The sequence below is a fragment of the Coloeus monedula genome (genome assembly GCF_965178545.1).
Source record: "Coloeus monedula genome assembly, chromosome: 2".
NCBI classification, from domain to species: domain Eukaryota; kingdom Metazoa; phylum Chordata; class Aves; order Passeriformes; family Corvidae; genus Coloeus; species Coloeus monedula.
Window position 1 is genome coordinate 33,152,710 of NC_138782.1, and position 15,633 is coordinate 33,168,342.

At 39.1% G+C, this 15,633-nt stretch overlaps 1 protein-coding gene across 1 annotated transcript in view; it reads left to right on the forward strand.

The window, feature by feature from the left end:
* Positions 1-8,709: 8,709 nt before the first annotated feature.
* KIF6 (kinesin family member 6) overlaps positions 8,710-15,633 on the forward strand; it is a gene marked incomplete at both ends in the record, with an annotated part of 153,620 nt that continues 146,696 nt past the window's right edge. The window contains 3 exons of the mRNA XM_082303415.1: positions 8,710-8,775; positions 9,655-9,761; positions 13,305-13,379. Coding sequence (XP_082159541.1) covers positions 8,710-8,775; positions 9,655-9,761; positions 13,305-13,379 — 248 coding nt within the window. The remainder of the gene's footprint in view (positions 8,776-9,654; positions 9,762-13,304; positions 13,380-15,633) is intronic.

Genomic DNA, 15,633 nt, shown 5'->3' on the forward strand with positions numbered 1-15,633 from the left:
CTAAATACACAATCCATGACCAAGCTAGATATAGAAGACCAACACTGGATAAATGAACATTTTGTATTTTAATATAGTTACTCAGACAGGAAGTCTGCCTCTTCACATTGGCAAATAACTGATGTCTGCAGTCCCTGGATACCAACGCTTGCCCATTTATAAGATTTCTCAACTGCAGATGCACAACATCAGCATGTGACAAAATCACACAGCCTTAGAAGTATCTGGCATTTGAGGCTTAGAATCATAGAATGGTTGGGTTGGAAGGGACTTTAAAAGATCATCTAGTTTCAACCTCCCTGCCCTGGGCAGGGACATAGTCCACTACACCAGGCTGAATTTGCAATACTAGTTGAATAAGCAATGGTAGTTGGTTTATTTTAAAGTAAAACTGAATATTAAAAAAACCCAAACATGGACAATGAAATTAATCCTTTTTTTCCCTTTTATTACATGAAAATATCTGTAAAAAGGAGGATTTAAAATACTGTTGCAATGTGATTTCATGACAGCTATTCTATTTGATTCCAAACAGTCCAAGAGTACATCTTAATTTCTTAATTCACAGAATTGTATGGGGAAAACCAGTGTCGTCCTGTTTACAACAATGCACACCCACATGGAAAACTTTAGTGGGAAGGCTGGTCTTGGTATTTTAAGGCATTTAGTGCCTCACTACTCAAAAACCATTTTCAAAGCAGGTTGTGCTTGCAAAATTGGACACACTGTTTAATTATTCCATGGTTTAATTTTCTCCTTGAAGAAAAAGTCAGGTACCAACTCTAAATGTGTCAATGTCTGGCACACCTGGCTGGAGCATATTATTACATCCAAGTTGAAGCTCTTGTGAGCCTGTGCAATTACTTAAGAATGCTCATTATGGCAGTTTCCTGAGATCAGTGAACCTGGGCAGTACAATTTCCCTCAGTTTTAGGTATGCTATGCTACTTAGATTATGATGCAAACATTTGCTTCCTTACAGACGGCCATCTTTTCTTGTACAACTCCTTTTGTCATCGTGTAAAAACATTTCTCATCTGCTCACCCACTCAAGTGCTGGTCACCCCATCCTAATCCATCTTCTTATGAGATCAGCTATTCTCCTTCTGTATTTTTCTTAATTACTCTTCTGTGTCTATTCACTTTCCTCATACTTAGCTCCACACTTCCATCTATTCCATCCAAATAAAAAGGCTGAACAAAAAGCCCTCAAGAGGTCTGCTACCTCTGTTTCCCTTTGCCTCCAAAGTAACACTTCATTTTACTTTCTCCTTTTCATTTTTACATTACCTAAACCATGAACTTTATTTTTACTGGCCAGAGTTCTCCTTTATACTTATATTCTAAAGACTCCTCCACTATAGCTCCCTGCATCATGCCCTCTATTTTCACTTAACAATGATTGTGAAACTGAGATCACAACCTCTATCCTTACCCTTTTGAACTACAAAATTTAACTTTACTCCACGGCTGTAATCACCTTCCTTCACATTGTTGTATTTTCCTCACATCTGTCCTCAATGAATGAAATCTTCTCTACCCTCCCCTCTTGCCCAGTCCCACACACAGACTCTCAGAGTGCTGTTGCTTAATATCACCCTTTCAGTTATCACTCTGATTATGCTGTCAGCAGCTGTGCCTCCTCCAGCAACTCTCCTGTCTATACTGCATTACTTTGTTTGTCTTTAAGGTCCTTGTCCATACTGCAACACCTTATTCATGACCAACTTGCAAATAGGTTTTTATGATCTATCAACAGTATCAACTTCATCTTACAATTTCAAACATACCTTTCCCTGCTTTCTGTGTCACTAGTTTTCATTCCCAAAAAGAGCACTGCAAAGATCTGTAATATTATATAATTCTCTTTCTTTAAATTCTCTTAACAGCAGCAGCTTGGTAGGAAAATCCTAGCCTCTGACTATTGTGCTAATATCACCCACATTATTTCTGTTTATTTTCATCTTTTCCAGCACTGCCACCTGTCCTGAACTTAGCAAGAGCTGTTTGGTACACTTCTAAATTTACACAGTGCCCACAAAACTTCTGATCCATGGCTTCAACTTAAGATTTATTATAAATCGATGGTATCTAATTGAATTTTATAATGTTTTATTGCAGGTGATGGAATTTCAATCCCCTTCAAAAAAGAGCATATGCAAATTAGTTATGCAATGACTATAAAAGAAATTATTCATTGAGCAGAATTCAATATAAGATTCTAAATTTCTCACCAGTTTTCAGATAAAAAAGCCCAAACCCCACAGATTTTCTACTCATGGTCACCTAGAATTTTATCTCTCCTTAGTCAGAGACAAATCAACAATGGACTTTGGAAAGTTTCATAACAAAATAACAGTAAGAAAAACTATAATGCTAAAGATAAATGGGGGAAGGAGGTAGAGAAAAATGTGCAGATAACATTTGCAATGGATTAGAATTATGTTTATGTCTCTTGTTAACACTTCTCACACTGTACTTTGCAACAAAGGATCCAGTTTAACATTTAGAAGATGAAACCCTCCCCCAAGCTGCCAAACCAGAAACAAAAAGCCCCACTTGAAAAAAAAGATTGGTTGTCTGTTGCAGAGTCCTAAGGATCCCTAAATTGCTCCATGGAATTTTTGTTTACTCTAAAAGAGTCAAGCAATACCAAATGTATGCATATACACAAGCCCTAAGGAGGACGTTTTCAGATTTTCTAGTTTGACTGAGTCTACCAAGACACACATTTTTAGGGCACATATAAATTTGCTGGGTAAGAATGTGAGAACAGTGACATTTTTAAGGTACTTTCCAAATTTTTTTCTTACATACATGAAGATTTAGGCCTGTTTCCTAAGAAACAGGTTGTAACAGTAGCCTAAAAGAGGAAAATATCTCTGCCCTTCTCACAGGGCTGGACTATTAAGAGCTGAACAAGGCATCTTTGTCTACATGACAGCATTAGGAATTTTAACGCTGAATACAAAGCAGAAGAAAACAAGGGTTATAGGGCTTTGGGATGATACTTGAAATATCAAAAAATACTGCCTCAACTTTTTCACATTCCATTCAAATACAGAAACCTAAGTTTCTGTATTTCCACACCTTTTACTATAAAGGTTTTACTGTTTCTGGCAGGACTCACATAACAAGCTCATCAGATATTGTACCTAAATTTAGGCCACATTTCAGACTTTAAGTTCTGGTCATTTAGGAAGTGTTTCTGGTCATGCAGAAGATACATATTTGGCACTAATGTTTTCAGGAATTGGAAGATGAGACAAACTCAGACTTTGGCAAGAGTTTTGGCCCTTCATCCTGCCCAGTTGATCTGTGGAAAGATTTTAATGTTCTAACTTCTAATCATTATCTCAGCCAAATGGCATAATCGTTGCCAAGAATAAGTAAAGTCTATGAAAAGTAAAACTTTGGGGGAAAAAAAAAAGAGAGGACTTGAAAGTTTGGGCTATTATAAAACTTAAAAGGCTGTTTATTTGGAAGCATAGTAAGTTGCTAGGTGACATAATGGAGCACAAGTCCTTGAACTGCCAGGTCCAGTATATATTATGACCCATGTTATTTTTCTAATTGGAAGAAAACTACAACGGTAAAGGCAGATGATTTGTTGTGATGCTCTATTGCTTCAGAATGCAATGGCTGACCTTTTTTGAAACATGGAATTGCCAGATCCTGTTACTCATACAGTCATCTAATTATTTCAAGTCTATAGGTTGCTTGTATTGTGTGGTGCCCTTGCTCAAATGCTGGAGCTGAAGAAAGCTGACACATCTTTGAGGTTTAACATAAATGTAAATGCTGAAAATTCCTCAAGTACAAAGAAGATCTCAAACAGTAAATTTAAAGCAAACCAAAACTTTTCATGCCTCCAGCACAAGATATAATCTCTAGACCTGGACATTTTTAGTTAGCTGTCACCTTCAGGCTCCATTTTCCAAGACTTTCTTCAAAGTTCTAAGAAATACACATGCTGAAAATAGTTCTTTTTGTTTGGTAACAAAAAATGTCCTACAATTCCTGCCTCTTTGTAATCACCTCTTTACTACTAATAACAGAAATCTTGGGAAAATTTTTGAAGCCTTAAGCTTAGAATTTTTAAATTTCTTAACCTAGGCCTCAAGAGAAACTTCTGTTAATCAGCAACTGTAATTTTGACTTAAATTAAGTAGCTTTTTTCATCACGTTGCTCTTGTATCTTTCTGCCTTTTATTCTCTTAAATGTTGGAAATCTGCTGTTTTCTTTCTTATGTCTTTATTTTAGCAAGGACTGGACATGGTGTGTGGACTCATCACAGTGGGGACTCCAATCAAATCCCTGTTCCTATGAAAATAAAGTTATAACACAAAATAGTGAGTGAAATAGTGAAGAGATTGAAATAGAAGCCTTAAACTCTCTTGGCTAATCAAAGTTCTGTATAATTTTGTGGGGTTTTGTAATTAATTTGTTACTTGTGTTATTTTTACTGCTTCAAACAAAATCAATAGATTGATTAACCCTTTAATTAGCTTCTAAGTTTACCTAATAGTTTCTGTCCTCATATGTAGCTGTATGTACTTTGATCATTTATATAACTTCTACCTATATAACTTCTAATTTAGGGAAAATTCCCCCAGGGCTAATGCCCTCCTCATGAAAATGTAGCCGTTGCATTAATACCCTTATTACTTCAGCAAATAAGATACTAGGAGACAGTATTATTACAAGATACTGGGAGATTGGGTGTCCATATGTCTCCATTCTTAAATGCACGTCTCACGGCAGCTGCAAAAATGGGAGCCTGCTATAATTTTATCTTCCACAATGGCACAAATTTTCCTTTACTTAACGCTTTCAGAATCCTATACAAAAATACTCACACATAAGCTAGTCAAACTCAAGGATACAAATAACCTCCTAGAGGTTATCTATTTTGAAGTTGGAAGTGATTTAAAAGGTGCAAAATCTGACCTCTTGTGTAAGAGCCAACATAAAACTTTGTCTATTAATTCCTAAAGCAAATGGATAATTTCTTATTGAACTAGAATCTCTCTCAAGGACAAAATGGGCACTTTTTGAAACCACTTTCGACCTCATAAAGTATTTATCAGCACTTCTTGCTCTTGAGGACAAATGAAGCTGCATTCAAACTACTGAAATAAGTGCAAAACACACCTGACTTTGTTCTTAAATTGCTGGAATGATTGAAACAAGTGAGGAACAGTTTAATCTTTTATCTTCTTTCTTGACAATATCTGAGTGTGGGGATTTCTTCTAAAAGGATGACATGAAATTCTGAACTTAAGATTTAAATACCTTAGGAGTTCTATATGAAAATTAAAACCACAGTAATGAGACTTTGAAGAACCATATTCAGTTTCTTACTATCTCCTGTACTGAACAAGCTGAAGTAGACACAGAACACAAAGACTAAGAAAATGAGAGCCAGTAAAGAGAGAAAGTTTGATTTCCGACAGATGAAAAGAAGTCCTAAATATGGACAAGAAGATAAATAATCAAGCTGTGGAAGTTCTTTGACTTGAAGGTATTTATTTTATATTTTCTTTAAAATGTGCAACTGTTGACCAATCTAATTAGGACAGTGTATGTCTTACAGATTTTCAAACTATGAAGTTGACTGAAGGTTCCCTATGACCTAAAAGTTAAAACTGAGAACATGATGCTTTTTTAATGAACTCAAGATTACATGTGGACAGTGACCTTGAAAGAAAAGAGATATCTCCAGGCAAGGAGATATTATCATGGTTAGGATAAAAAAATAAGGTGAAGTTAAGTCGCATCAGGTGACTTAGGGGAAAAAGATGTACACTGTCTTTGCCTTCTTGTTCATAGTATGGTCCTAGAAGGATGTTTCAATAGTCTTGAAAAAGACTTTATGGAACAGAGAAAATGCAATTCATTTTCCTCTACTTCCCAGTGTGCATTTATTCACTATAAATTATCTCCATTTTTTTCTTATGTCTGTCCTAGAAGATTCTTTGACTTTCACATCAATTACCCACAGTGTATTCATATTCACTCATACAGCCTCTCATATTTAGCCTTTGCTAAATAAATTAAGTTCTACAGGTCTTTTATGTCAAAATCTCCATCAGGCTAACTATTCAAAAGCTTGCAGAAATAAAAGGAGCGGACTGTAAACACACAGAGAATGTATGCTGAAGGTCTCGCCAGGACTCTGTACAACAGTGTGACTGCTTCCCTTCCTTTGTAGCACACACTCTCAGTTCACTGAAGAACAACAGGTTATTTTTCATTGGCAGCTGTCTTCTGGACTTTCACAATCAGAAAATCTTCTGACATTTCTAGCTGAATGGATTCCAGATTGTAGCAGAATGTGTTGTCATTAGCCCTCAATCCTACTAGCCTTCAACATTTCACAACTTATAACACATTTCATGGTTATCCATATCTGTTACTCTAATTCTCATGGTCATTCATCTTCTGTATATCTTGATCCTTTTCAGCACATGGAACTCTCAGCCACATCATCATCAGAGTTTAATTAATACACACTCCCTTTTTTTTGGCACAAAGTTATTAACTAAAATATCACATAAGCTCTGTCTCACAAAAGCCTGCTAAAAATTTCTTTACAGTCCAAGAATACAGTTTTTCTTAAAAACTGTAACAGATCACCTTTAACTAAGTTCTTACTCCTCTTAAAATCCTTTCACTTATCTCCCATCTTTTGCAGTCAGCATACTACATACTATAGCCAAGAGGAAAACCTGAATAATTTTGATGGTCAAATTAATGATGCAGATTTTGTTTTGCAAAAGGATGAGTAAACCTAGAGTACTAATTCTGATTTGGGTGCTACTTGGCTAACACACCATTCTTGAAGACAATATATTATGGAGTACACTCCAGCATTTCTGCAACGACAGCTGTGTCATAGAAAGGGTATTTCAGAAGACAATTGTGTCCTTTCTGCTATCTTTGTTCTTCCTTTGCTATGCAAGTGGTCATTCTGCAGGTGGCCCAGGATTCCTTCTCCCCTTTCAGAAATTCAGCCAATGCCTTTATTCTGGAAGCAGCTTGAGTCTAAGATGGCTCGTTGGTTTCTCCATATGCAGACTATCCTATAAAAAAACAGTGTCTCTTCACTGTGCCACTGGCTCAGAGTTTACAGCTCAGGCTTCAGGCTGAAGAAAGGCACCTAAACCATTTGCAGAGCAGGCTTGGCACCAGAAGCAATTGTGCCATTCACCCAGCTCCATACTCCAGCTACTGAACACTGGCAGACACAAAATGGTTTTCCTCACAATTAACTGCAATATTATAATGTCTGCTGCCCAGCTAATTCACAATCCAGCTAAACTGCTAAATAACACAGCTATTGCATTTGCAGTTTTAAAAGAATATTGTACTGTCCTGTATCATTTCAATTCAAAGCCAAGCAAACCAACAAACCCAGTTCCCGAAGCTTCAATTAAACATCCCGATTCTTTCAGAGTTCTGGAGCTGAAATTATTTATGCTTCCCTTCCAAATCCTGATTTCCTAGTCTAAATTAATTGAACACTGGGAGTTCTGCTTCCCTCTTAGCTGCAGTCGTTTCTCTTCCTTCAGTCACTTCTGCCTCTAACATCGCCTTCAACATCCCCATCCCTACTGACAAGAGACAAACTTTTTTCGTGGTTTTGGAGCAATACTGAAAAGATAATTACTATTTATTCTATTATCCCATTCCAATGTCCTATTTTTCCTTCAGTCTTTATTTAACCACGAAGTAATATTTTCCATTTGTTTTCATTTTTACCCTTTTGCACTTGACTTTAGATGGTGATTAGTCCTTTTCTATTTTATTCCCTGAAGGCTCACTACCTACGCATCATATGCTTTTTGAGACAGTTGTTCACTTAGCTGACAGAGAAAACCTTTTCCCTACTGTTTTTCCTATTCGGAATACAAGTTCAACACATTTTTACCATGTCTGAGTTAGAGAAATTTCTATCCTCCTCCATAATCAAGTCCCTGATTTTTCACTTCATTTAAATACAGTGCTTGCAATCACTGTAATCTGATCCCTACCACTATATCCCACCAAAACTAAGGCCAAAATACCATCATGTTGTTTGTGTAACTCTTCAGTAACCACTTCACAGAATGATGGGGTTCTGCTATTACTGCTAAGTTTAGCTCTCATAGCAACACAACAGCCTCTTCTTCCACAAGCAGGTTTTTTTTTTCAAAACGATTTTTATATTACAATTAAGGAACTGATGTCCTCAGTGCCTTTAATCTTGGTCTTTCCCCTCAATCTCCCTCCATGGTGCTCCAACTGCATGAAGACAAAAGACCTTCTTCTCTTGAGCCTTACACGGGTGGGCTGAGCCGGGAGATCCCTGCGGACAAACAGGTGCGGCACAAGAGATCGGGAGGGGAATGCCTGGAGCGCTCCCCACGCACCGCACCTCTGGGCTGGGCAACGTGTGCGAGCTCCCTTCGCTCGCAGCCGTGAAGCTCCGGCCGCGGGGAGCACAGCTGGCGGGGAGCCGGTATGGAGGGCTCGGCGGGCGGGAGGGCACCTGCGGCGGGAGGGCACCTGCGGCGGGAGGGCACCTGCGGCGGGAGGGCAGAGCCCGGCCGCTCCCCGCTCCCTGAGGGCGTGCGAGGGCCGGGAGCCGCTCCCGCCGCGGGGCGCGCGGCAGCGCGTGCCCGCCGGCCGTGCCCGGTTACCGTTGCCGGGGCCCGGCGGCGGCGATGGTGAAGGAAACGATCCGGGTGTACGCGCGGGTGAAGCCGCTGGGCAGGCGGCAGCAGCCGGGGGTAGGCCGGGAGCTGTGCCCCGGGGGGGCTCTGGGGAGGCCGGGGAGAGTCAAGGGCTGCCCGGGGAGCCGCGGTCCCCGCGCCGGTGGGGGGAGCGGGGCGGGGCGGGGCTCCTCCCCCTCAAGGGGCTCGGGCGGCTGGCGGGGGCGGAGAGGCTGATACGGGGGTGGGTGTGCGGTGAAAAGCTCCCGCGGTCCGAAGCATTACGAAGTTTATGAAACCACGAAGTAGAGGTGTTTAGGTTGTAACTATTGGGGGAAGTGGGTGAGGAACTTACTTCCAGCCTGTTATTGGAGAAACGCTCCGCAGGAAAACACTTGACACGCGTCACGGGGTTTGTGCCGTTCAACAGTGCTCTGTGCAAGGGAGGGGAATGTGTTGCTCCTAGTGCACAGCTGCCCTCCCAAGGGATAATAAAGGTAATGAAAGTGTTCTTTAGGGACCGTGCACTTAGGTCTTTCAATTGCCTTCTCGTTTTAAACCAGCTCTTCTCATCGTAGCCTTTGTCTTGTCGTAGCCTTTCGTAATGTATTCTTCCAGATTTTTTGGTAGGATTTGCACTGGGGGCCATGCTTTGTTTTTTATAACATCACAGATATTAAAGTGGTTTAGTAAGCAAATTATGTCAAAGAGGCTATGCTTTTGGTTTTGTTTTGGTTTTTTTTCAAATACTGTAGTGTTTACATGGTGACAGGATAGTGCTGGTATGTGCTGGTTTTGTTGTATAGTAGTTAAGGAAGATCTGCTCACATATTTAGTGCAATTTGTGAAAGGTTTATTTCCAGAAAAAGTGTTAGGCTTAGGTAAATGTTATATCCAAAGGTAATGAAATGTTATATTGATGAAATTATTGTGTGGTGTCGTATCCATCCTTATTAGAGTTATTCAGTTGATGATGAGGAACCTCTGCCCAGTCTGGAGATTACTGTGCCACGTGACTTAGCAGATGGGTTCATCAATAATAAACGAGAAAGCTACAAGTTCAAGTGAGTAGAAGCCTTATATTTGTACCTTCTGCCTTTAATGATTGACAACACTGTGTTTAGTGCTACAGATGTATAGAATCAGGAAAAGTCTAATCTTAAAATTAAATTATGGTATAGATAGGTTTATTTTTATACAACTCCCTTAAAAAGAGGAATACTTCAGCACGTGCTCTTCAGCACAATGGGTCTGATAGTGCTGGATAAAATTGTCATACTATTCTGTCCATTGCAAGTCATTATGCATTCCTAAGTCTTATGTCAGAGATTCATTTATCAGTTCTTCTATTTTTGCAGCTTGTTTTGAATTTGTGTATGAAGGCTGAAGCAGGACTGTGTGTTCTCTTGTGATCTAATGAGTTGTCACAGGCTGGCTAAAGTTTGATGTAAAACACTGTTTAGAAACTGTGTTTTAGACATAGCCAAAGCAAGGTAAAGAAATCCAGAAATTGTTGAAAGAAACAAATCCTTGGTTGTAGAGTGTAAATATTTTTTAGGAGCTTAAAATCAGTACAGCAATATCAAATATTTTTATTACTGCAACAGAAAAGTGAGGCAACAGTTTAATATTTTGATGATGGATAAATCTAGATGTATAATTACCTCTAATGATGAGGTCCAGACTGTCTTTTTCCAATTTGGATATGATTTATTTTTTATAATAAACAACAGGTAATTTGTTTCTCTTAAAAAAGAGAGCTCCACATAAACAACCGCAGCTCAGACTGATGTCATTTTACATCAGCTAAGGTAATCTGCTTGGGAAGAGAGGAGCTGCCCTCTCCAAATAGATTAATATGCAACACTATCTTAGGTTGCAGATTCCCAAGCCTGACTTAATGAATGCTAATATTTTTGTCTGACTTTAGAATTTATTAAAACCACTGTAGAGATGGACTTTGAGAAGCCCAATGCCTTTTTATCCTTATGACAATGCAAGAATAATTGTTTGAGTTACTTGACTGATTAAGCATTAGAAGGATAGAATATATGCATTTATGTTTTGTGTATGTCGTTTGTCTGTGCTAGTGTACCCACTGAATGGGTCAGCACGGTGCCTTTCTACACACCCAGTGTCCGTACGGCCTTTCTGCGCACCCTGGGAGGTTCTGTGGCAGTATAAAGTTCCAAACTGGGGGGCAACACAGCAGGGCACCAGCAGTACAGGAGGCTGCTGGAATGTGTGGATGACAACTTCCTAACATACAGTTAAAAAGCCAATCAGGATATTTGTGAACGTGGACAAACTGTTGAGGGATATTAAGCCTGGAGCTAGCTTTGACTGTAGCGGCCATGAGATAGTGAAATTCGGAGTACTGAGAGAAGGGAGTAAGGCAAAAAGTAGGAGTGCAACCCTGCGCTTCATGAATGCAGACTTTGGCTTGTTCATGGATCTGCTTGAAACAATTCTCCGAGACACATTTCTGGAGATATGTCCAGAAAAACTGGCTGATTTTCAAGGATCACCTCCAAGCTCAAGGACAATCCAGCCACGTGAACAGAAAATGATGCAAAGGCAGCAGGAGGCCTGACTGGATGAGGAAGCATCTCCCAACTAAATGGCAATACTAAAAGTAGGGGTAGAATGGGTGGGAGCACTGTCAAGTGACCCAGGAATGCTGTGTGAGGAATGGAATCAGGAAAGCCTAGATAAGGACACAGTGAGGGGTGCTGAAAACAGCCTGAGCTGCTGGGCTCAGAGGGTTGCCTCAGGGGCTCAGAGGGCTGTCAGCCAGGCCAGCTTGAGGCCAGTCACTCACATAGCCAATAGGAGGGTCCAGTCCTAATTAGTATTGATGACCTGGGTGATGGGACCAAGTGTAGCTTCAGCAAGTTCACAGACCATACGAAACTGAGAGGGGTGGTTGATGCACCAGCCATTCCTGCTGACCTCAAGAGACTGAAGAAATGAGTCAATAGGAATCTAATAAAGTTCAACAAAATGAAATACCAAGTCCTGCTCCCATTGAAGAATAACCAGGGCAGGCTCAAGGATGACTGAAAGCAGATATGCATACTTTGTGTACTGGTAGACAAAAAGTTGAACATCAGTCAGCAATACACCATTTGCAGTAAAAAAGGTCAACAACCCCTGGGCTGCATTAAAAAGAGCATTGCCAGCAGACCAGGGAAGTTGATCCTTCCCCTCATTAAAACCAGTGAGATCACATCTGGAATTCTATGTCCAATTCTGGGCTCCAGCAAAGGGACATAAAGATAATTAAGGGACTGGAGAGTTGAACATGTGAGGAGAGGCTGAGGGACCTGAGACTGTTCACCTCAGAGAAGGCTCAAGGCGATCTTATCAATGTCTATTAACACTTGATGGGGAAAGGGGAGATACAGAAGAGGGAACCAGATGCTTTTCAGTGGTGCCCATGTGCAGGACAAGAGTTAATGGGCACAAACTGAAATACAGGAAATATCACAGAATCATAGAAGGGCTTGTGTTGGAAGGAACCTTAAAGATCATCTAGTTCCAACCCCCTCTGCCACTAGACCAGGTTGCTAAGAGCTTCATGCAGCCCGGCCTTAAACACTCCCAGGGGTGGAGCATCCACAGCTTCTCTGGGCAACCTGTCCAGTGCCTCAACGCTCTCAGAGTAAATTTCTTCCTAATATGTAATCTAAACCTACTTTCAGTTTGAAGCCATTACCCCCTGCACTGTCACTACATGTCCTAGTAAAAAGTCCCTCTCCATCTTTCTTGTAGGCTCCCTTCAGGTACTGTAAGACTACAGTTGGGTCACCCCAAGGCCTTCTCTTTTCCAGGCTGAACAATCCCAGTTCTCTTAGCTTTTCTTCAAAGGAAAGGTGCTCCATCCCTCTAATCATCTTAGTGGCCTCTTGTGGACTCTCTCCCACAGGTCAATGTCCTTCCTGTGCTGGTGATCCCACTGTGAAGTGATCAAATACTGGAACAGGTTGGCCAGAGAGGTTGTGCAGCCTTCATATGTAGAAATAGTCAAAATCTGACTGGACAGAACCCTGTTCTGGGTGGCTTTGCTTTGAGCAGGGGGGTTGGAGCAAATGGTCCCTTCCAACCTCAAGAATTCTGATTTTGTAAAATAACTGCAGATATTTTCTATAGAAGGTGACAAAACATATTGAATTAAATATCTTCTTGTGACCTATAGTAGTTGTGCAGCAAAATGAAGGAAATAGCTTGAAAAAATGTGAGCCTGGCTTTACTGGTGGGATGCTGTATTTGGTTATAGTGTAATCTATTTATCCAGGATTCAGTGTGGTGCCAGTTACAAACACTAATTCTCTTGATAGATTTAAAATACGGTTTATTTTTTTCTAAGCCACATCATTTTATCAGAGGATTTTATTGTACAGATCTTGTCAAAGCAGCTCTGTGTACAGCCTATTTATGTACAATAGCACAACAGCAAGCTGTGGTTAAGACTACAGGGAAAACATTGTACTAAGTTATGTAAGCCTAATGATGTAAACATTGACTATTGCAAACACAAACAAAAATGTATGAATCAAGTAGTGTTTTAACATTCTAAGCAATTATTATTTGCTTAATATTTTCAGATTTCAGAAAATTTTTGGTCAAGAGGCAAAACAAGATGTGATTTTTGACAGCATTGCCAAACCAGTAGCAGAATGGTACGTTGTTGATCTTGCAACTAACCAGGAAGAAGCTATTTCTGCTTTTGTTGTATCACTCCAAGGAGAGCTGGCAAGTCTTTGTCTCATTGTAAAAGTGGATTGATGTTCTAATTTTCTAAATACTGACATGTCTGAATCCAGGAGATATACAATCCCCTGAGAATTTTATGCATACTAAGGTTCCATTTTTGACTCTTCATATAGCAATGCTACTGTTGCCTCTTTTGTTGTATAGCCATAGAAATCCATGCCCAATTCTTTTTTTTTTTTTTTTTTTTGTCTGTAATATAAGCTAACTTCATTGCCTTAGAAAAGAATTCCCTATATAGTTTCATGGAGAGGTAAACCTAATGAAAATCTTATCACCCTCCATATAGTTTTCATTGTTAGGAACTCTCATTAATATCTGTGGAGATATTCCTAAATCCTGTCCTTATTACTTTTGTCTTAACATGTAATATAGTGCTTTTGGCACTGGTATTTTTTTTTTTCTCCTCTCTTTTCATAATCAAACAATGCTGATATTTGACAGTTTGCAAAGGCAAATATTTAAGTCTGATGATGACTTCTGCATTCATTGTGTGGATTGAATGCCACTCTGAAACTGGTGGATTTTCTAATATGCCATTGTCTTTACTCAGTTTACTGTCTGCATTGCGGAAGTTTGTACTGGTTTTAGTGAGGGAGAAAATCCCATTCTGAAGGAAGCAGAACTTCTGCATAGTGTTTGCTTGTTTATCAAACTTACTGCTCAAAATCCAAACTTGTAGTGAGTTGGGAAGTATTACTTCAATGCCAACGTTCTCATTCATTGTCTGACCCATCTGTTGGTTTAAGCTATGATTCTGCAAATTATTCCTCAAGCTATGGCACAGTCCTGTGTTTAGCACTGTAGGAAAACAAACATCTTCAGCTGGACACTAAGCCTTTCTCATGTTGTTCCATGGATGAAAAATATATCTATCTCTTTATGAATTCATTTTCTTTCTTCCCACCCTTCCTGTTTTCTTCTCTAAAGTCCCACATAAAGCAGAAAGGTAATTGACATTGAAAGAAGAGCCATTGAATTTGGAACTTCATTGGAATAAGCTAAATAGACTTAAAAATAATGCTTGTTATGTTTTTTTCTCATCCAAAAGATATTTCTTTGCTGATCTGACATTTTCACATAATAGCTTCAGATTAGCTCATACACTTAACTTTAAATATTTCTGGGTTTAATGTTGACTGCAGAAAAAAAATCTTTATCTTATATGAGTGCATTTGGAAAGAGGAGGGTTAGAAGTCTCATTGTTACATATTATGGACTTAATTATCCTCAACAAAAACTCAGAGTATCAAAATTAACTAGTAAGAGACTGGCTAATTTTTTTCCCCTTTGGAGTGTTTTTCTAGAATATGAAAATGTTTTCCAGTTGAATAGTTCATCTATACAGTGCTCTAATAAACAGGAAGGGGTATTATTTTCCTTTATTTCGGTGTTAGCTGATAAACGACTTCTCTTATATATTAATTTTCTCCATTATGTAGGCTTTAGTTTCAGAGTTTAGATATTTTTAAGTACTTGAAAGTACTTAAATGCTATTAAAATCAATGGTGTTTAGGTATACAATTATCCCCAAATAGCTGAGTCTTTATCTTTAATGCTAAAATTGACTTATAAAACCATTCTTAATTAAATCAACATTTTGTCTCTGAGCATTATAATATGGTAAAGCTTGTATTCTAAATGATGTTTGTGCTGTTAGTGATAATACTGAAGGACAATTTTACTTGTGTTTTTATAATAGAATAGACAATAACTGAAGTTCGTTCATGTTTTTATCCACTCCCTTGATTTTCTACCTCTTTTTAGACAAAAATATGTATTTCAAAATGTCTTCAGAGTCATGAGGTTCCTTGGCTAATGGAGTCCTGAACTGGGCCTGAAATTTATTTCACTCTATGGTTAATGACACCATTTTCCTTTCCATCATGGGACAATAAGAATTGCCCTGTTTCTCTTAAAGACCACAGTTTTTCATAGTAAAATGTTCTTCACTATTTGTTTCTTTCAAAGTCAACACTCTCTTGCATGAAAAAGCTGTTGTAAATACACACGTTTCTGTTGTTGGAGTCGCTTGACTGAGGGAATGGTTTTTGTGTGTGTATTGCCAGGGAAAAGAAAGTAGCAGGAAAATATCAATGAAGTAGTTCAGTAACATTTTGAGGCTCTTTGTCATGCATTCTTACAGTCCTGAGAAAATTCAGT